This window comes from Halichoerus grypus, chromosome 12, assembly GCF_964656455.1.
Source record: "Halichoerus grypus chromosome 12, mHalGry1.hap1.1, whole genome shotgun sequence".
NCBI lineage: Eukaryota > Metazoa > Chordata > Mammalia > Carnivora > Phocidae > Halichoerus > Halichoerus grypus.
Genome location: NC_135723.1, coordinates 28,540,943 through 28,562,916, shown reverse-complemented (window position 1 = coordinate 28,562,916; position 21,974 = coordinate 28,540,943). Strand labels below are relative to the sequence as shown.

Here is a 21,974-nt window from a genome sequence, read left to right as displayed (position 1 = left end):
TCCAGAGAGCAGGGTTAGCAAGAGTCGAAGGAGGATTAGTGAATCTGAAATGCCATGACCACCGGAGAGAAAGTTTATCTTTAGTTCCTAAAAGGATCATCATCATTGCTGTTGCGATACTTTGATGTATTAATGGTTTTAATCATCATTGTTCTTAAGATGTAGTACTATCTGTTCACCTATCAATACTGCGTATGACATCATTTTTGGGTACAGTGTTCAGTTGGAAAAATGAAGGGCATATCGCATTGTATTCTAAAAGTGATGTAGGGATTCTCTGTATCTCTTAGCCCTCAGTATCCACATCTCTTGCTGGCTTAGGAGTAACTTCTGCTGAAGTAAGTCTTAGTGACACATAGGAAGGAATGTGGTATCAGTGACTTAACTGATGCTATGTGTTTGTCCCAGAGCATGTTTCCCAAAGCACAGTAGATAAAGTGTGTGCATGTAGTTAGGAGAGGCTATGCCGTGCTGTGGTAACTAATCAGGTAGAGTAACATATGTTTAGTTCCTGTTCAGGTAAAGTCTACTGTGGGTCCAGGTAAGCTTTCAGGCCAGCTGGCCCCAAGTGTGGTGATTCAGTAATCTAAGATGCTTCAGTCTTATAGCTTCACCATTTCAGGGTAAGGGCTCCTCCATTTCTGCAAGCTGCTTCTCCTTTTCTGCAAGAAAAAACTTGAGACAGAAGAATTGTGTGGGAGCATTTCACTGCTCAGCCCAGATGTGACACATTTATTTGGTGGTCAGAATTTGTCACATGGCTTCACGTGACTGCCAAGGGGCTGGGAAATATGGTCTCTCATATATTTCTTTCCTTCCTCTCTTCCTGGGTAGGGAGGAAAGAAAGAATGGATATTCTTGAGGGCATTTGTAAGTGTTGCGTCCCATGGTACGTGAGATAATTTTAAGTCGTGCAGAGATAGAGTTTTACAATTTTTGTTGGTTTCCACATGTGTTTGAAAAAATATCAGTAGCACATCAAGCCTATGAGGTAATGATTTCGTTTTGTATAAATTTAAGTTAAATTTTAATTGCAAACACTATGCTATCATGATAAAAATGGTGAGAGTAGCGAACAGATGTCTAATGTTTTAACAACACTGACCTAGAGGAACCACTGTAAAACTCAAATTTTGGTATGTACAACTTTAGGCAAGCTGGGACTATCAGATGGGGCATAGGAATGTGTTCTTTTAGCAAATACCCTGTGTGATTCAGCAGCAGATTGTCTGGGACCACATACTGGGAAGGATTATTTCAGAGGCCAGTTGCTCTTCTGCTACTAAATGGAGAACCAGTGACGGAATCCACATGGGGGAGCCTGGAAATCCTGTTGAGTACTCTGCTCCCCCTACCCCTCTTTTCCCCTCACTACCATGGTGTGACCCCTAGCAACAAAGGGTTAAGATTTTGGAATGAAACATTTGACCTGGCGGGCAATACCTTCAGAACTGCCATTTCCCAGGACTCCTGGGTGGCTCAGTTGGTGAAGTGTCTAACTCTGTTTTAGCTCAGGTCGTGATCTCATGGGTGGTGAGATGGAGCCCTGTGTTGGGCTCCTCGCTCAGTGGGGAGTCTGCTGGAAGATTCTCTCCCTCTGCCCATCCCCCCACTCATGTGTGCTCTCTCTCTTCTCTCTCTAAAATAATCTTAAAAAAAAAAAGAATTGCCATTTCCCTTCTTACCTGGTTTTCCATGTTGTCTAATGCGGTTCAAACTGGCAGTTTAGCTCCTCTGATTGGTAATACCAATAGATACTGTTGCTAGTCCCAAAGCTCTTCAGTTCACTGAAGCTATTCATTCAATGTGGCAGGTCAGTTTTGTTATTTAACTGTTTTTTTTCTCTTTCCATGTTTCCCAAGGGTACCTCAAAATCTCTCCCACGAAGGGTAACGTGTCATGATGTCCTGATTTGTCTATAATGTATTTGGTTTGTATGCGGTTATTAATAGAAGGCTCTTTTACTCTTAAAACATGTCTTGTTTGGATGATAAATTACATGGTGACCCTGCTCCTCAGGGTCCTTCTTATTTTATTTTATGATGCAAATGACTGATTTCGTCTCAGAGACTCTTCATTCCACTGATAGTGGCCCAAACCACATAGGGGCAGCTGTGGCTATGGTTAGTTCTCGATGTTTAGAATTTTTAATAATTTTGTTTTTTTCTTTTGGCATCATCTTTAGGTTATAGACTAGAGAGGAAGGTAGAAGGACGTACGGAGGAATTAAAGGGAATAAGCAAAGGCATTGATGACTGAAGGATAAACCAAAACACATTTCGAGAAGCCCAAAGGAGCTCATTATTCTGGCACGTACTTCAAGGTGCCCTAATTGAATCTGAAGGATGACACGTAACACCAAAGATGAATCTCCGTATGTAGTTTGTACATATGTAACGGACATCTGTAACATTTATTGTCTCATTGACATTGATGGTCTGAATTTTGTATCCTAATGAAATGGTTGTAATGTCTTACATGGCCTCAGGTCCGTAACAGAGTTAGAACAGGCACTACACAATTTTAAGTGGAATTTCAGTTGTATGAGCCTAGCCATATATTTGTAATAAAAGTTATATGCTCTACATTTACTTTTCCTGGAATCGTACCATTAGATAACACATATAAAAGCTGCTATTTACTTTCTAGTTACTTCAGTTCTGGAAGAGAGCAAAAGAGGATTCCAAAGGTACATTATATCACACTTAGAGCAACCTTTAGGTCTGTAGCTCATCAGACTGGCTTTTAAAATATGCAAGCGCCTACAGAGACCACCCCAGGTTAAAAGTCTCTAAATACTTCACGTTGCTCTACTGTTAAATAATGTTTAGAGTTTGTTATCTTTTGTAGACCTTGGAAATCTAATTATTTATAATATCCAGTGACATTTACATTTTACTAAAATATACTCTGCTTGTAATAGAACATATCATGCTTAGGAAAATGGGTAGATAATGCCTGGCTCTACGTTTGCTTATATATAATGCAAAATATCAGGGTAACCTGTGTTCTTTTTTTGTTATAATCATACGATTTTAAACACATAATTCTCAAGAAGTGCTCTTAACCGGTACCATTTAAAAACAGTAAGAAAAGTTGTAGCTGAGAATCATTTGTTTACCATTTAACTCTTGACTATCAAATCACATACCTATTCAAGTTTATTGGTCTCTTAAAATAGTGACATTCATTTCCATGCCAACAGCTACAGAGTGTTTGGTTTAGTTTTTGAGATTGATTGAAAGTAGTTTGTAAAGTTGACCTGTTGTGTTAAGCTTATTTACACAAACATAGTGTCTTGGAAAATAAACTCTGAAAGTGTATAGCAGGAGAATTTCACATCATGAGTCTTCTAATACCTGCTTTACTGGGATCTGTCACATAGAGAACCTAAACTTTTCCATAGGTACCTTACCTAGGAGAAAATGACTTCAGAATGTATTCTTAAACTTGGGCTGAAATTTATGACTTGCTTTAAAAAAAAAAAAAAAGGATTTGCTTTTAATTGGTTTGAAGAATTTGCCTAAGTAAAATAATTTTTTTAGTATTAACACATTTATGAAACAATCACAGGTGACTTGTTTTTTTCAGGCTCTTGAAACATACTTTCCTTCCAAGAGTTGAAAATAACATTTCTAAGATGTAATCAGTAATTTTAAAAAAGCCATAAATGTGAAGGAAAAAAAAAAAAACAACCCACAATTTCAGTGGAAACTGAAAAAAATCAATTTGGGTGCTGGTTGGTGGCAAATAGATTATTTAAAATGAATTTGCGTTTATTCAAGGGTTAATCTTGGTGAGTGAGCATTTAAAAGCCCTTCCCGGCGCTCCATCCTCTTCTGTTGTATATACCCCAGTAATCAGCCTATTATATAGATCATTCTCCCTCCTGATCCGCCTTCCCCATCAAAGCTTGGACTTGTCTCCTGCGCTGAGTGACGTGGGGCCAGTAATACTGGGAGGGCGGGTGGGAGCAGGGCACGTGGACCAGAAACACTTCCTAGAAACAGCTCAACCCTGCCTGAACTTTCCCTGTAAACACGGCTCGCTGACAGAACGGCATCCCTGCTGGGTGGATCCTGCAACTCCTAGAGGGAATGGCACTTCTTGTTTTTAATTAGCAAGGTGAAAGGTGAATTAAAACTAGCTGTTTGGCAAGTCAGTGCAAGAGACTGACTTCGGAGAGGCTTCAGGGAGCCAGAAGAGAAGAGCTCCACGGGGAAAGCAGTGCGTGTGCTCCGGGGTTTTTTTCTGAATGAAGCGCTTGCAGAAGTGACTAAAAAAAAAAAAAAAAAAAAAAATACAGTTTCCTCCTGAGTCTACCGGCATAGTTGCTGAAGAGAGCTCTGGACAGGACATGGCTCTGAAGGCTCACTCCTTGGAATGTCCTCTTGCTCCCGGCTTATAAACAACTGTCTTAAGGGAAGAAAGGTTTTACATATCCAAATACAGCCTGACAAATGGCACTTTGGGACTGTGCTTTCTGATGACAACGCGTTCGATTTCTGACAAAGCCTCTCACGTGCTGCCCCTGGAGGGGAGTCCTAAGTAAAACTCAGACCCGCCTTAAAGTGAGGATCGGAGGGGTGCCCGGTGAGCACGGCAGCATGGCATCGGCTGCGAACCTTGTCACCCGGCTCCTGTGGGCTTACTTACTGGAGCTTTGGATAGGAGGGCACACGGCTGATACCACTCACCCCCGCTTACGTCTGTCACATAAAGGTAGGTCACCTTTATAGATCCTTTTGTTAAAAAAAAGAAGAGAGCGAGAGAAATCAAAGCACTTTAACACAGACCCTTAAAATGCAGCTGAAAAAAATTAATGCAAAACTGACCTAAGATTCTAAGTACCTCTAATTAGCATGTCAATACTTAACCACACCTGAAAATAGTGCAAAATCGCATGCCAACTTAGAGATGTTATTTTTGTCTTGTAGATATTAGGTTGTGTTGATGAGAAGTTCACTCTCTAGCAGACACAACAGAAGGGAGCAGGAAGCAGGTTGTAAATAGCCTTGTGGCGCTGAATCCACCGAGTTAGCAGTAGGTATTTGAATTCCGATTTATGCCTTTTGGGAAGCAAGGATGTGGGAGAAGGGCTTTAGAAATAGAAGTGCAATTGATTTTGGTTTTGTGTTGTCCATAATGGGGATGAGAGGAGGGGAAAAGAAGCAAAATGATTTCTTACCCAGGATCACAGTCATCACCATGTAATTAAAATGACTAACGAGTGATATAAATTAGCTTTTTAGTCAAACTGATTATTAGACTTTCTCTTATGTCTGGCGAAAAAATATTCAGAGTTTATTAGCAATCCTTGTAAACTGACTTACATTGATTAAAGTATCAGGATACTATTCACTAGCATCTAGTCTTTTAACGTAAATTCATATTGCTTCACTGAAGATCTGTCAAAGTGCTTAAATATTTTATTCTGCAGCAATGTCTTGGAAAGCAGCATTTGGTCATAAATAAATTATCAAAAGATAGCTTTTGTATCAGGACCAGCAAAAGCCATTCATGAATAGGTTTGGTGATTTTTCCTGTAAACAAACAAACAAAACCCACATGTAGAGAAAGTGACTGCTGACCTAAAAGTAATTTGGAATACATTTTTCAGAAAGAAGTATTTGTTATCACTAATCATTGAGACAGATAACAGTTGCAATAACAAGAATTCCAGAAGAACCATTTTTCAATTGTGTGAGCTTTAAATGTCCCTATTGTAGAAAGAAGAGAAACCTGTATTTTTAAAGTATAGGTGTAATCTTTACCAGAGGGAGAAACAAAACAGGAAGCCTCACTTGTATAAGACATGATTGATCATTTTTTGGTTTTATTGGACAATCATCCATTGATTTTGACTGTAGAAATTTCTCATGTTTAGAAAAGTTAAAACTCTATGAATACTTTCTTTATTTAAATAGATTTCCTATAGCACTCTCCAGTAGATAACATAAGTTTAAGAGACACATTGACACTAAATTTATAAAGAATTTAAAATAGAGTACCTAGCATTAGCACTGATTATTTGAATTAGGAAGATGTATCACGGTATGTATCAAAATGCATATTTCTAAGAAGTTTGATCGAATGTATCAAAATGTAAAAATTTGGTGTGATAAATTATGGACAAAGAAAGATGTCAGAAAAAGAACATAATAAATGGATTGTTTTTCTTGTGTAGACAAGAGGATAAGCTGCCAGTTTTGGTGACCTACCATTCTACTGCACCTGGTGTTAACCTTTTATACCTTATTATTAGGGTAGTTGTTTTTAGTAGTTCAATATTAGGGTATTTTCAAAGGTATCTCCTTTTAGTATTTCATCAGAGAGCTTATAATTTGGTCAGAGCATACCAAAACTCTCTAATGCATCTAAATGCTATGCAAAATACTGTTATCAGACTTATCTTCATTACATCCCTCTTTTTTTTTTTTTTATTACACCTCTCTTAATCAAAGGAATAACTGTAATTGATTTTATGGGTTGTGTTACATGATGTGGGAATAGAACTGCTAGTCTCTATGTGTACATAGGACTGAAAACTACCACCAAATTCCCCTTTGGTTTTTCTTAATCTTTTTATTTAATGGCACTGGCTGAAATGCTCACTGTTGTGCTTTTATACAAAGACAGTGTATAGTTACCTGAAAATAGAATGTTCTCACTTGTGCAATTTAGCTAGCTAGCAAAATCAGCTGAGAGATCATACCAGAGATGTAACCTAAGCAGTAAATGCCTACCGCAGGTGCCTCAGCAAAAGCAGAGGACTGCCAGACTAAGAATATGCAGCCCCATCAGTCCACTGTAAGATGCCCCCATTTACTCTTTACCTTCTGGAATTCAGTGGACATTTTAGGGGTATCCAAAAACTATGGGGGTGGTATTTAAGAGTATAATCTTTTGCTATCTTCAGTGATATCAGAAATTGTCACATTTTAGTAATGGGTCAGTTAGTTGATTGATATTATACATGAGTACATGGTCCTCCAAAATAAGGAGCCCTGGATATAAATAATGTCACACTTCTGAACTGCTGCCTAGCCCTCAGCAGATAAATCTGGGAGGCTCCCTGGAGGTGGTCTCCATTATCAGGATGGCACTTGAGACCACAAGCCTAGAGTCTCTTCCCAAAAAGGAGGCAAAATTTCAGTGTCATATAAAAATTTGAGCTAAATTGTATGAAAATACCCATGACATGTCCTTTTCCTCTCTCCTCCATCCTTCTCTATCTCTGGAAGAGGCATGTTCTAAAAACAGAGTTTAAGAGGAGGGGAGACGGTTAGAGCTAAAAGGGGAAAAAAGGCAGAGAAGGAAGGAAGACAAGGTAGAAAGTTGGTGTCAGATACAGAGCATCTTCTTGCTTATTTCCCACTACCCTCCACCCGCAGTGGGGTAATACTGAATTCCTCCCTCTTCTTACTGAATATCCACTCCACTCCGATGTTAAGCAAATATGCTGAGAGCAAGCCTAGTGGATAAAGCTGTGAGATATTTACTCTTGTTGAGACAATGAACATATCTTTTAATATATTTTATACATATAAGATAAATTGGGTTAACAAAAATATAGCAAGGTACTGTCCTGCTTTATAAGACTTTTCAGTCAAGATTTGAGTTGACATTAACTGTACTAGGCAAATATTTAAGGGTTTATGCATAGTTAAGAATTATAGCCAACTTTATAGCCAGTACCCTAAAGAGGATAATATTGGTGTGATTAATTCAAATTTATAATATGCTACCCAAGGATTTCCTTGAAAAATAGCCGTGATCCTCATGACAGAAGTGAGGGAGAGAGAGAAGGAAGGGAGTAGAGTCCTACTAGATTCAGCCACTTCTCTCTGTTGATGTCCGTTCTCTCCTTATCTCTCACCATCCTGCATTAATGAGGTTACAGGGAAGGCAAAAATAACCCTCTTGATAATGGAGCTCAAAGAAGAAAAAACAAATGAGCAAAGCCCCATGTCAAAGAAGAAATCCCAATGTACATGGAAAACCCCAGAAATTCAATCAAGGGAGTTTGGCAGATGGGGTAGGTAATCAAAGACCCAGTAAAGAATGACAATCACAGAAGCCAAGGAGAGTAGTTGTGTAATCAGAGGATGTTTGGTGAAGAGATAACGAAGTAAAGACATAACTATGGCAGAAGATCATTCCTAAAATATGTTGACATTATGAAAGTGGATTTGAGCATTGAATATATATCTGTACATATAAAAAGTGGGATGAAGAGTATTAATTAGTCTGTCTATATTTAGCTATAACCAATTAAGAACAGATTTGTCATAGTTCAGAGAGTTTAGGATTCAGAGTCAGAGGTCTTCACTCCACCTCTAGTCCTTCCACTTATACTAATGGTAATTGTCTGTGCCTCAGTTTCCTTAATTTAAAAATAGGGATAGTAATGGTGCTTTCTCTGTATATCTTCCTGAGTTTTTGAGAGAATCAAATGAAATGACAAAACTGTGAAAGTACTTTATAACCTAAAAGTTATTTTATTAATGTTTCCTGAAGAATGATATAAATTGAGAAGGTTAGAAGGAAACATGTCCTAAAGAGAAAAACCTTTAGGAATGGCATGAGTTTGGATACAATAAATGCTAGGATAATGTTAATATAGAAGACAGAAGAAGTTGGTCTTAATTAGCATAAAATGTATGGTTTATCCTGATAAGTGGCATTCACTCCAAATCCCATCTTCCATACCTTTGGCTTCTGGTTACAATAATTTAGAAGATGATTGAATCACCAGTGTCTTTTTTTTCCAAGATTCATGGCCAATAGTTTTGCTTTAATAGCATGTGTAGTGTATCAATTAATTATACATATTCATTTTACACCACAACCTTCAGAACTTTTTCCAATTTATATGGAAGAAAATTGAGATAGAATTCTAGAAGAGCACAATAAAAACTGAAAGTTTTATTTTATTTCTTTTAAAGATTTTTTTTTTTTATTAATTCATTTGAGACACAGAGATACAGAGAGAGAGAGAGAGCGAGCGAGCATGAGCAGGGGGAGAGGCAGAGGGAGAGGGAGAAGCAGGCTCTCTGCTGAGCCAGGAGCCTGATGTGGGGCTCGATCCCAGGACCCCGGGATCATGACCTGAGCCGAAGGCAAACGCTTAACCATCTGAGCCACCCAGGCGCCCCCAAACTGAAAGTTTTAAGTGATCATCCTGGAAGTGTGGTATTCATTTCATATCCAGCGCAAATAAAAAAAGAGGCAGTGACTAGGCCGGTTTTTCCGAACCCAGCTCATAGCTCAGCCAGTAACTGGGTACTATCAATAGTGACATTAGTCACACATCTTTCTGCGATCAATAAATAAAAACTGGTCATAAGGCATGATTCATGAAGAAAGTAGTTAAACTAGGACCCAAGAGTAAACACAGATCTTCATGCCAGATCTCTATCAGGGAGAGTCAGTAAGAATTAAGTGATGGATTTATTAAGAAATAGTTTATATTAAATTAAAAACACCGGACTAAGATGAAAGGAATTACAATGTTTTGTTGAGTGTAGTTTACACAGAATATACTTTCTGTAGAGGAAGTCCATGTAAGGATTTTAGATGGCCTATTCTTCATACTTTTATGTTTGTTATGGACACATATTGCCCACATGTCACAGAAGTGCGTATGGATATACTGAAGTCCCTGAGTGAATATGAATTATTTAGTCCTTATCTGGATTTTGGGTCTTACACTGTGAAAACTGTTGTCCTTTAATATAGCGGTAGGGTCAGAGCTAGCAAAAACAGTAAATGGAATTTATAAATGAACTGGACCAATTTTAGACTGAAAAAATAACTTAGTTGCATAAAACCATTTCTTACAGGTCTTATGAGGAGAGTGTCCTGTCCATAAGATAGAATCCAATACTTGTTCTTGACTATTAAATATATGCAGTAGTCATGTTGTCACAGTGGAATATTCTTTCAAAAATTTGTTGCCCTATTATTACTTTGCCGTCTATGTCAGATTTGTCACCTAGCCTGAGGTGATTTCATAGAGGGGGGTCTCTCTGGGATGAGATCAACTTGGTGGCCTCAGTTCTATGGCCACATAATAAAGAACCAAACATCAAATTGGTCATTGCTGGTGGAAATTACTGTTCGTAATCTGCAGGATCAGTTCTATTTCTTCAAAGATATCTACTGGAATCATCATTAGGAGTTCTTAGTGGGAGAGCGTGCAAAGATTTACTCCTTTATCTTTGTGTGTCAAACTCTTCTGTGGTTTAGTAGAGGAATTTAGCCTGCTGGAATCCAGAAATGGCACTTTGCATGCATGCATGCCCCTTTATCCATAGCCACCGCAGTGTTAAAGTAGTTTTGTAAGGTCAGGCTCAGAGAATTGAAAACAAAACAAAAGTGAAATCATACCATTAAAACATTTTCCAAAAGGTGCAGAGTGAAGATTTAGATTATTTTCTTAGTTTCAAGACGCAGGGCTAAATGGCGGTCATAGTCTTTTAGCACAAAATCCGACACTTTGGAATACTATATAAATTCTACAAAGGATGATGGTTATTTTAATAATGATTTTCTCGCAGCCTGGTTTTAAGTAACATTTGAAGCATAAGAGAAACTATCAATGTCATTAGTTATTTCTTGGACTTAGGCAAGCATTATTCTTTGATAAGGATGATAAGGATGACAATGACAAGACTGAATATTGTATAGGCTGGATTTTCTGGACTATGAATGAAAAGAATGTGTGAATGCCACATTTGAATGCAGTGTTATAGTCTCTGAAGAATGTGCTGATTTCAAGAACAGAGATGTCTGTGGAATTGATGACTTAACTTCACATGCATGGCCCTGGTGATGGCCAAGGCAACTGATAACTCAAGAAATGTTCAGCCTCCATTAATACTAATGCCTGGTTCAGGGTATTTCCGCTATATGGCCCTCTTGCCCTGGTAATCTTGCCTCTTCCACAAGTGTGGAAGAGGAAAAGAGAAATCCATGACTTGCCTGATTTCTGGGGCTTAGAAATGTATTTCCACCTCTATTCCTGGTAACTAAACTCTCAGCCATTACTGCTCTCTGTTCAAGGACTTAGCTCATGGCTTTGGCACAGTTCATATAGAAGAATAGCGTAGGCCCAGGAATTACAGAACACTCTCACATTCTATTTTCATTGGCCTAAAAACTCTAGACTTTGGATGAGGCATACTGAATGTGAATCTTGCTTCTGGCTGTACGATCCTAAGGTCCTTATCTTTTCTGATTATGAATGTTCTCATCTGTAAAATGGGGTAATATGTAACTTGCATTACACTGAAAGAATTACATGAGACAATGCAAATTAATGTGGCAAATACTTTAGCATGGGAAACTTTTCAGAGGTTATTCAATGAATCAGAAGAAGTTCAGAGAGAACTAGTCTACCCTGGTTCCCTTTTTCTAATTCCAAAACCATCATAAGTTAATTATTAACTTATGACTTAAAATAAGGGAAGATCTTTAAATCAGTACGGTTTTTTACTTGAAAGCAAAGATTTTCTTTCATGAAATCCAGCTCTTACTGGAGTAGATGACTAGAAGGAACAAGCGATATTGGGGTCTCCCATGTTTGTAACTCACTGTGGAATTATTTTTTTGATAGTGTAAGTAATTAAATTATCCTTAATTGGAAAGTTGGAACTTGAAGAGGAAAGTTGGAACTTCACCGGATGGCACCTTGGAGATAGCAGACCAAAGCCACAAAATAAACCAAAGTTACTGACAAAGGTTATTGTAGACCCAGCTTTGTAAAGCACATAGAACTAATATTACTAAGACCAGACCACACTGTCAAAAGTTAAACAAAACAGTGTCTTAGAAACAGCTATCTGCCTAGCATGTACTGCTAGCACTGAAAGCGAAAGAAAGCTTTCCATTCTACCTTCCCCTGGACAAACAGGTAGGAAAGCTGTGTGGGGCGCAATTCCTCACCTCTTGGTAGGTGTTCGATAATGCTCACTGAGTGGCTATATAAATGAAACAAAATGATTTAGAGCCCTGTTTTTAAAAGGAGAGCCTGGTGGGGGTGGGGTGAAGAGTACCAAGGAAACTAAGGAATCCTGAAGAACTATTTATGGCTCCTTTGGTAAGACATGCATTAGGAGAGAGGCTAGGGTGTTTTCTCCCTGTTCCCCTCCATTCCTCTCAGGGCTGCGTGGTAGTGGAGCGGCCAAAGCCTCTGGACATCCTCCAGACCTGTTAACCATATTCGCACGTTTATCATCAAGGTTCTTCGTGTTTTGTTTTTGTTTTTTCTTTAGTCTACCTTTTGCTGCATTTGTCTTTCCTGCGTGATCACCACACCCTCCCATTTTTTCTCTTATCACTTCATTCTTTGATTACCCCACTGTGTTGCTGTCACCACCACCCCCTCCCGTTTCCTCCTCTTCCGCTTTTTTTCCAGAGAGATATTTTTATTTCTGCCCCATCTTAGGCCAGAAGTGGAATGAAAACATATTTGTAGTGAATGGGGTATATCTTTGGCCCTCAGTTTATCTTCAATATTCGTTTCATTTTCATTGTCTCATTCAATGAATAGAAAGACAGGACCTTTGAATTAAAAATCAAAGTTTAATTATACTCATTTGGCATTCAAAATTTGTTGAAATTCATGACTTAGGAAATAATGAAATATGAAAATGTGGCAAATACTTTAGTATTTGCTTACTAGCCACCTGGACAACTTGTCCTCTTTGTCTAGCCTGTGTTTCTAGTGGGCAGCTGATGCTGCCAGGCCCCTTGTGACTCTCGTGGCTGTGGGGATTGGAGTGGGAAGGAATGAGGGTACCCAACAGGAGTGGACATGCCTGCCCTCCATTCTCGGGCTCAACTTGGGTTAAGTGTAAGTCAGCATATGCTTTATGTAAGCCTATCTCTTTCTAGTCCATTTTAGTCCACTTTCTCTGAGTTTTAATTCATTGAAACCAGAATAAAAAGAGGCTTTTATTCACAGGGTAGAACAGAGGAGCAGCATCCCAAAGGATAAGTCTCAGTGGTGATGTTAGGTAGCCAGACTAACTCCAGAACCCAAAAAGAACAGCAGCAAAGAAAATGGGAATCAAAGAAGGGGAAAATAGAGGTCAGCTAAGGACACTGACCTTTTCCTTTCTGGCCAATTCCCTCCCAGGAAATGATGGGAAATGAGGAGGGCTTTAAATTCAAAGCTCAAGATGCACTGTGGAACTAAAGCCAAAGAGGAACTGTGCTGACAGAATTGCATATAGCTCTTCATGCCTTTTGATGGCTTTTTTCCTAACCCTGAGTCCAAGAGTTTATTATGGACCATGTGATTTCTGAGATTCTTTCCAATTCCAGAATTGTAGGACTCTGTTCCTTCCCTTATGAGACCTCCCAGTGTGTATAATTTCTCCAAAATATTTTTTAAAATTGTTATTAGGGAACAGTATGTTCTAGTGGAAAGAGTAAGTACGGGCTCACAGTTTTAAAATCCTGGGTTTGAATCTACAGTGCGTATATCCTATTTGATGCTGTATTATTCTGGCTAAATCATTGAACTTCTGAGGCTTACTTTTCTTAGAAGTGTAAAGAGACTAATGAACACTGTCAATCCCAAATGATTATTGTAGAAAACATAAAGGTATCATGGAAATGGATATTGTGTTGTGATGGCTCATGATGTTCCCTAGTTTATGTAATTGTCTTTAAACATTTTAAGGTTTTTGAGGGCAAGGAGTATTTTTATTTTATTTTATTATTTCATTTTATTTACTTGGTAAGACTCTTGGCGAATAGAATAAAATGACTTACTCAGATCATTCCTAAAGCCAGTAATTAAAGGCTGGGTGGTTAGTATCTAGTGAATAAAAACAAAACCAAACTTTTTGTTGTTGTTGGCCTCTGTGTTATGTTTTTAAGAGGCAGAGCCACTGCTCAGAAATTCACCTGACAGAGGCTTAGTTGAATTTCATTGCGGAGGAGATGAAGTTACTGGGGATTTTCTTTTGTTCCTTTTCTGAATGAGGGTCCCAGAGGGGATAAGCACTGGGGTGCTGTGCAAAGTGTCAGAGACTCGCAACATCAACATCCCTGGGAAGCTTCTGCATCAGTAATTCTGGGGCTTCGGAAGCTGTGTTTTAACAAGCCCTGCAGGTGACTCAGTGCTCGCTCCACAGGAGCGGGAGAAACGCTCGGTGGGCTCAGTGGGGTGACGCTACAAGGGAGCCTCACTTTCATGTTACCTTTTTTATTTTTTTCCCCCTTTAGGTCCATCACGTAGGTTGAGGGTGTCATTTATTCAGATTTCCAAATCACACCCTTGGGCTTGATAAATATACTTAAATTCATGAGTATCTATTATACCATTCTCTACCTACTTTTTTTTACTAGATGACATATATAGGTAATAATTTAACATATACATTGTATCTGTTGTGAATGACCATTGATGATATAAATTGTGACACATCATGGTATCATTGAGTTCAGATGAGAAAACATCGAATATTGGTGAATTGTGGAAAAGCATTTTGTAAGATTCCAGAACTCATTCATCTCTCGGGGGAATGTTTTCTTGGACTAATAAAATTAGGTCCACTTCATTTTTTTTAAGGTTTTTTTTGTTTTATTTATTTTTTAAATTTTATTATATTATGTTAATCACCACACATTACATCATTAGTTTTTGATGTAGTGTTCCATGATTCATTGTTTGCGTATAACACCCAGTGCTCCATGTAGTATGTGCCCTCTTTAATACCCATCACCAGGCTAACCCATCCCCCCACCCCCCTCCCCTCTAGAACCCTCAGTTTGTTTCTCAGAGTCCATAGTCTCTCATGGTTCGTCTCCTCCTCCGATTCCCCACCTTCATTTTTCCCTTCCTACTATCTTCTTCTTTTTTTTTTAACATATAATGTATTATTTTATTTATTTATTTGACACAGAGAGAGAGAGACAGTGAGAGAGGGAACACAAGCAGGGGCAGAGGGAGAGGGAGAAGGAGGCCTCCCACCGAGCAGGCATCCCGACGTGGAGCTCTATCCCAGGACCCCGGGACCATGACCTGAGCCGAAGGCAGATGCTTAATGACTGAGCCACCCAGGCGCCCCATCCCTTCTTTTTTTTTTTTTTTTTGTTATACATCCTGATCTTTCCCTTCAGGGATTTAGAAGCTTCTGTATCTTTTTAAGAAACATTTATTCAGTCATGCACTTACTCCATAACTACTCATTGAGCTTCTTCCAAGCTTTAGATATTGACTATCATGCTAGGGTTTTAAGAATAAAAAATACAGTTTTGTAAATGTGATGCATTTTCTGGATGGGACCCTGGAACCATAATAGTTAAAAACATAAGGAAATCTGAATAAAGTGTGAGTTTTAGTTAGTAATAATGGGTCAGTAATTGTTTATTAATTGTGACAAGTGTACCCATATTAACGTAAGCTGTTAATAGGGAAAATTGGGTGTAGATATATGGGAACTGTCTTCACTAACTTTACAACTTTTCTGTAAATCTAAAACTATTCTGGGATGCCTGGGTGGCTCAGTCAGTTGGGTGTCTGCCTTCGGCTCAGGTCATGATCCCAGGGTCCTGGGATCGGGTCCCGCATCGGGCTTCCTCCTCAGCGGGGAGCCTGCTTCTCCCTCTGCCTCTGCCTCTCTCTCTCTCTGTCTCTGATGAATAAATAAATAAAAATCTTAAAAAAAAATAAAGCTATTCTAAAATAAGTTTATTAAAACACACACACACACACACACTCTCTCTCTCTCTCTCTCTCTCTCTCTCTCTCTATCTGTACTCAAACACTATTCCTGAGAAGCTTAAGGCCTAGTTTTAAGAAGAAGAGACAAGTCATGGGGCACCTGGGTGTCTTAGTCGGTTAAGCGTCTGCCTTCGGCTCAGGTCATGATCCCAGGGTGTGGGATCGAGCCCCGCATGGAGCCCTGCATTGAGCCCCTCATCGGGCTCACTGTTTGGCGGGAGGCCTGCTTTTGCTCTCCCACTCTCCCTGCTTGTGTTCCTGCTCTCGTTATCTCTCTCTGTCAAATTAATAAATAAAATCTTTAAAAAAAAAAAAAGAAAAAGAAGAGACAAGTCATGATGGAGCAGGATTTTTTTCTATATGGAAAGTTAACACACATAATTTATGGAAGCATGGGGTTGGGAAGAAGAACCAGAGCACAGTCTTGGAGATGAGTAGGGTAAGAAGTGAGGAGCAAATGATCTATGTCTAATCCTGTCTTGCCACCATTTCTGCCACCCTCCCACCACCATCCCACTGCATATTATGTGCTGTGTCCTCCTAGAAACACAGTTACCCTTTGATATATAAGTCACTGAGTTCTACTATGTTCATAGCTTTCCCATACACAATAGTATCACAAATGTTCTGTGTTCATGCTCAATTAAATTGCCCCCATTTCTATACGACTTTAAGCAGTTCTCACTTTTTTTGCAGGAGTAATATGATTAATGTAAACTCACAAGTAAATTTTGCAATTTTTGAAGGCAAATTTATTATTTTATTGCTTAATCCTTAGAATCGAATGTACTTTGGATACTTAATAAATTTATTTCATGATTGCATTTAATGTATAGAATGTAATTGTTATGTTTATTCACATTAATGTCACCAATCTGAATTCTTTTGTTGGATGCCACATCTAATAGGTTCCTAATGTGGATGGCACAAAATGAGGTGGTAGGGCTTGGGGGTGAGCATTCAGAAGTCAGGAAAATGGATGAGAATACTTCTCTTCTGCCCCTGCTCCAAAATGTTAGGCCCTACTTTGGCTTCAGGTATTCTATTACTAAAGTTTTGAAGAGAAATCCAGAACTGCTTTAAAATTATTCAGGAAATGTCTGTATATTATTGGAAGGCACAGTTTAAGGCTTTGGCAGAGGGTGGTTTGAACTCATCTGGGCCATTACGTGATCGATGTCACATTTCAAGCATCTTTTCTTCCCATTTGCTTCAGTCATGATCTCCAGTGTCCAGTGTAACATTGCATTCATTTCTAGAATGATGAACTATGAAGAGAGACAAAGAGCTAATGCATGAAATCAGCAACAAAGCAGAAAACAAAGGCAAGACCATAAAAGGGTAATAACTCAACACCTTTGTTTCTGAAGAATATTCTGAATGAACAAAAGCAAGAATATTTGTTTTGTTTTTATCACTTTATCCCTGTGCAAAGGTTGGCTTATGAATAATTTGACTATGTTGCCTTTGTCTTGTGGATTTATTATTTTAAAAGCATGGCTGTAGGCAATAATATAGTGAGAAGAATAAACGATGTATAAAAGTTTTATAATTAAAGTTAGTTTATGCAAGGTATTTTCAATTTATTTCCCAACCCAAGTTAATTGAGAAAGAACCAATAAAAAAATTTACCTTATTAAGATTTTATCTAACAAAAATGGACAATATATTTTGAAATCGTTGTATCCTTGAGGTTTTTTTTTTTTTTAGCACCATACTAATTACGCAAATATAATATACCTAACATAAAAGAAGAAATTAATGGACAGAAACAGTAAGGTTAAAAGTGAAGTTAACTCAGGAGAAAGCACACATTTGCCACTGTCCCTCCTACTCCACCTAGTAGGAGTAAATAAATATGGAAACAGGAAGCACCTGATTATTTTATTTTTAGAAACTAAAGTTGTCAAAATAAACATATAGAATAGGATCATTTTGATCATTTTGAGCAAGGTCAAAATAATATATTTTTAAAAATATGTGGAAAGTAATGGAAAATAAAAATGATTTCTTTTGAAATAGCTCTATCATTACTCATGAAACTGATAGAGCTTATTTTTCCTTATGAAAAGAAAAAAAAAAGGAAAAGAAACTTCAAGTTCAACATTATCACAGTGCATGAATGTTACACATATTTCTGGTCAGATGAGTGATAATCTGACAGATACTTTGTAATTGCTTAGAACGGGTACTAAAATATTGAGCTTGCTGACAGTTTAAGGGTCTGCTTAAACTTGAGTTAACCATATGGTGTATTCTTAGAATAGCCATACCACCCATGTTTAAAATTTAAATTAAACAGAAAAAAAAATCTTCTTTCAAAGTCAAATGTTATCATTTTAGTTGACGTACTGTTAGCCAAATAACTGCACCTTCTTATTAATAAGGGGACACAAAATATTTCCTTTTAATTGTCCAGAATAAAGAAAGAGAAGAGAGAAGCTAGGACTGTGAAATACTAGAATGGATATTACGAGGCACCAAAAAATATCAATTAGTATATTGTTATAATTATGAGAAATTAATATGTTTAAACTTCAACACATTAATATGCTTTGATTTTCTAGTAATTCCCCAATGCAGAATTCCCTTGTAATATTTAGATAACCACAGGAAGAAGAAAAATAGTACAGTTAAGTCAATTACACTTATAATTAAAAGAATGTAATTATATCTTTGTCATTATATTTCTCAGAAATAAGACAAAAATTACGTACTGGGCACTGCTTTTGACAGATTTTTTTGCCAAATGTTTTTTACTTGCTCCAAAATGTGTATGCCCAAACTGAAGTCTGATGTATTTTAAGATTGTAGAAGAATTTTTCAAATCTGGAGAACAAAAAAGAGAAGTCTCTAAGACTTAAAGTAATAAAATTAGGCAAGAATAAAAATAAAAGATTAGGAAATTAAGAACAATGAGAAAGTCCACATGCAAATAAAGCAGTAGAAACACATTAGATGCCTTTTATAATATTGGTCTCAAGGGATGCAAAATAACAGAATACTAGGATTTTGTGGAATGCAGTTATGTTTTGGAATATACAATTGTGTTTCCTAGGCATTTGCATGCCTATATGAGCGAACATAAAATAATAGGAATATATTTGTTCAGATTAGAGTGCCATTTGTCCCATTAGTCAGCTAATATATAGCCACTGCATAGTTAGCACAGATCTTGATATTGCTTTAGTTGTGAATGTCCAAAATACTGGTAAGATAAGGAAATGTATACAAAATTGATCACTGGTAAGTTTCACTGTCTTGGAATAAAACTCTTGCCTGCAAAGGCCCTGCTGGAGGGAGTGCTGCCCTGGTGGAAGCTTGCAGAATACTGCAATTTTGTTGCTTCCAGCTCTGGTGCATTTCACTTCTAAGGTTCCCCAGCCAGGCTCCAAGTTTCCATTCACACTGCTAGCCACGCAATTTCCTTTTGTCTTCACTGACTATTTTTTTCCTCTTAACAAATAGGCCCAGCTGCTCCTGCAGCCGGTTGCCCACACTCCCCCATGCTGCTCTTGCTGAGGATGGCAGCCAGAGCAAAGAATAACAGCTGGGATTGACTTACTTTGGCATCTAAATAATTTGGGGTGGGTCCATTCCTAACTTTATTATTTCATTTAATTTGTATAATCTTTCCTTCTGCTGAACTTCAAAAAAAAAAAAAAGAGGTAAATGATATTGTTTCTGAAATCCTGTCTTCATCTGGCTGTGACTCTTACACCTGGCTTGCTCAAGTTCATTTTGCACACTGTTATTTTTTCCACTTTGAAGCACCTTTTGGAAAACAAATGCTGCAGAAACAAATTTATTAGTGTGATACTGGACACATTACTTACCCTTTCTCTGACTCAAATGGATGGAAAATAAATTGCCCCTCTGCCACTGATTATGATAAGGATTAACTGAAAGAACATTTGAATTCATTTAGAAGAGTGTCTGAGGCATGGTAAATGCTAAGTAAGGGTTGGATAGAAGGAAAGTCAAAGGCGGAGCGGGGGGTGGGGAGGGAAGGAGCTGTGGAGAGCACTGGAGAGCAAGAGTGGGGCAAGGGAGAGGAGAGAGAAAATGGAGAGGGTGAGGAGGAGAAAGAAGGGAGGAAGGGAGCGGGGGAGGGAGGGAGGGAGGGAGGAAATAACTGCTGGAATATGGAAAAACAATCAGTATGCTTATGCGGTTAAGACCAATGTTGCACATGTAGGATTTTTTTTTTAAGATTTATTTATTTGAGAGAGAGAGAGCGCACACGCATACACATGAAATAGTGGGGAGGGGCAGAGGGAGAGAATCTTAAGCAGACTCCTCTTTGAGCACAGAGCCTGATGCGGGACACGATCTCAGGACCCTGAGATCATGACCTGAGCGGAAACCAAGAGTCGGGTGCTAAACCGACTGAGCCACCCAGGCGCCCCTCACATAGGATTTCAAATATCTTATTCCAACCAAAATAAATATCAACATTTAGAGAAAGACTGAAGCTTAGGAAAGCTCATGGAATTCTACCCAAATCAGAGAATTTTCTCGAAGGTAGGGATTTCAGTGATTTAATCACATGCATGGCATCCAGACAGGGAGTCAGACATGTTTATCATTCTGAATTTGTACACTCTCATGGAAAGGGAATTCCCTACCTGATAAGGAAGTCCATTCCATTTTTAATTTTTTTTATTTTTAAGAAATCTCGGCATCCAACATGTGGCTTGAACTCACGAGATCAAGAGTCACATGCTCGACCAACTGAGCCAGCCGGGCACTGCAAGTCGGTTGCATTTTTGAATGTTCTGAGGAGGGGAGAAAGTATTTGCATCTGACTGTATCTTCCACTTTTTAGTTGTAGTTCTTTTCTCTAATGCCATAAGGTTGTAAGTCATGGCAGACGCCCACATGCTTAAAAGAGAGTCATCAGGCCCCTTTGTGGCGGTGGGTGAACAGTTCTCCTGCCACGGTTATCCTGTCCGTGCTGTCAGGGCTCCCATCATGCTCCTCTTTGTTACCACCCTCCTGCCCCCCTTAAATGGAGCACCACAATCAATACTCAAGAGATGCCTGCCTTGTCCTCAGAATAGTGGTGCTGTCGACTGGCAACTTTTATTTATTAAAGCCACCTGAGTTGACAGCAGCTAATTTGGCAAATATGCCGACCTATTGTTTACGATGAGATTGCAGTTGGGATTTTCACATGGACTCTAAGCCAGCACGTTCCTTTATTTCACGTGTGTGGTTTATTTGTTGAAGTGAAGGAAAACCGTCTCCTGCTCTCTCTAATGTAGAACGTGAATCATAAGCATAGTAGCAGTGTGTGGTGTCCTGGAAAAGGACGTGAGCTCCAGAGTGACACTCCTAAATTGAAAGACTCTTTCTGCTCTTGTGTTTACTTTTTCTTAACATCAGTTTTTACATTTATTATCTTTAGGAAACTAGTTAGAAATGGTAGAACTTGTATTCATTATAGAAACTCATTTAAAGTGTATTTTTTTAATTTAAAATACACATTGTATGGGCTTTCTCTAGAATGTCAGTGTTTGGAAGAAGGTTAACGCACATTTAAGACAATTTTTAAATGAGCATATATAGAATATATGCTTTTGGCTTTCAGAGAAGATGTAGACCAATAAAGGTCATTGCTGATTTTCTTCATAAACATTGCTGAGATAATTTATATAACTATAGTAAGTGAATGGTTAATTTGAAATTCTTTAATTTGAAAAAAGAAAAAAAAAAGAAAAGAAAAAATAAAACACAACCTTTCTTCACAGCTAAAATAAACAGGAGACTTTTTAAATGTCTTAACAATTTTTATTTAAAAAGAATCTGGAATGGTCACCACAACAGAATGGCAGAATTAAAATACCACCATAGCTGTGATTGCTTAATTTTGTAACTTGAATTTGCTGTCATTTTGTAGATTTGCCAGTCTCTCTGGGTATTTGTAGAAAGTACTGCGATCTTAAAAAAAAGAGGCATATGATTTTTCAGAATAATTTTTTTCATTAACTCCTTGTAAGTCAAATAGTAAGCTCTAGAAAAATAATTCACTGAGGACTTTATATGTTAAAAAGTATGTGTCATTAAAATTAAATTTATGAAAAAACTATTTTTTTAACCAAACTTATTTGTGGTCTCTGTTCTATTCTTGTTAATAAGATTAACTTCATCAAGTGCTCTTTTCCTATATTACTAGTTTATGAGCTCCTTACACTTTTTTGGAATTTTGAATGTAGAGGAAAAATGACTC

General features: G+C 38.0%; 1 protein-coding gene across 2 annotated transcripts in view; it reads left to right on the top strand.

Moving 5' to 3' along the window:
• The first annotated feature begins 3,988 nt into the window (after positions 1-3,988).
• SEMA3E (semaphorin 3E) overlaps positions 3,989-21,974 on the top strand; it is a 246,189-nt gene continuing 228,203 nt past the window's right edge. For both annotated transcript variants that reach the window (XM_078060095.1, XM_036107927.2), the window contains exon 1: positions 3,989-4,722. In XM_078060095.1, the coding sequence (XP_077916221.1) occupies positions 4,608-4,722 (115 nt within the window). In that variant the 5' untranslated portion in view covers positions 3,989-4,607. The remainder of the gene's footprint in view (positions 4,723-21,974) is intronic.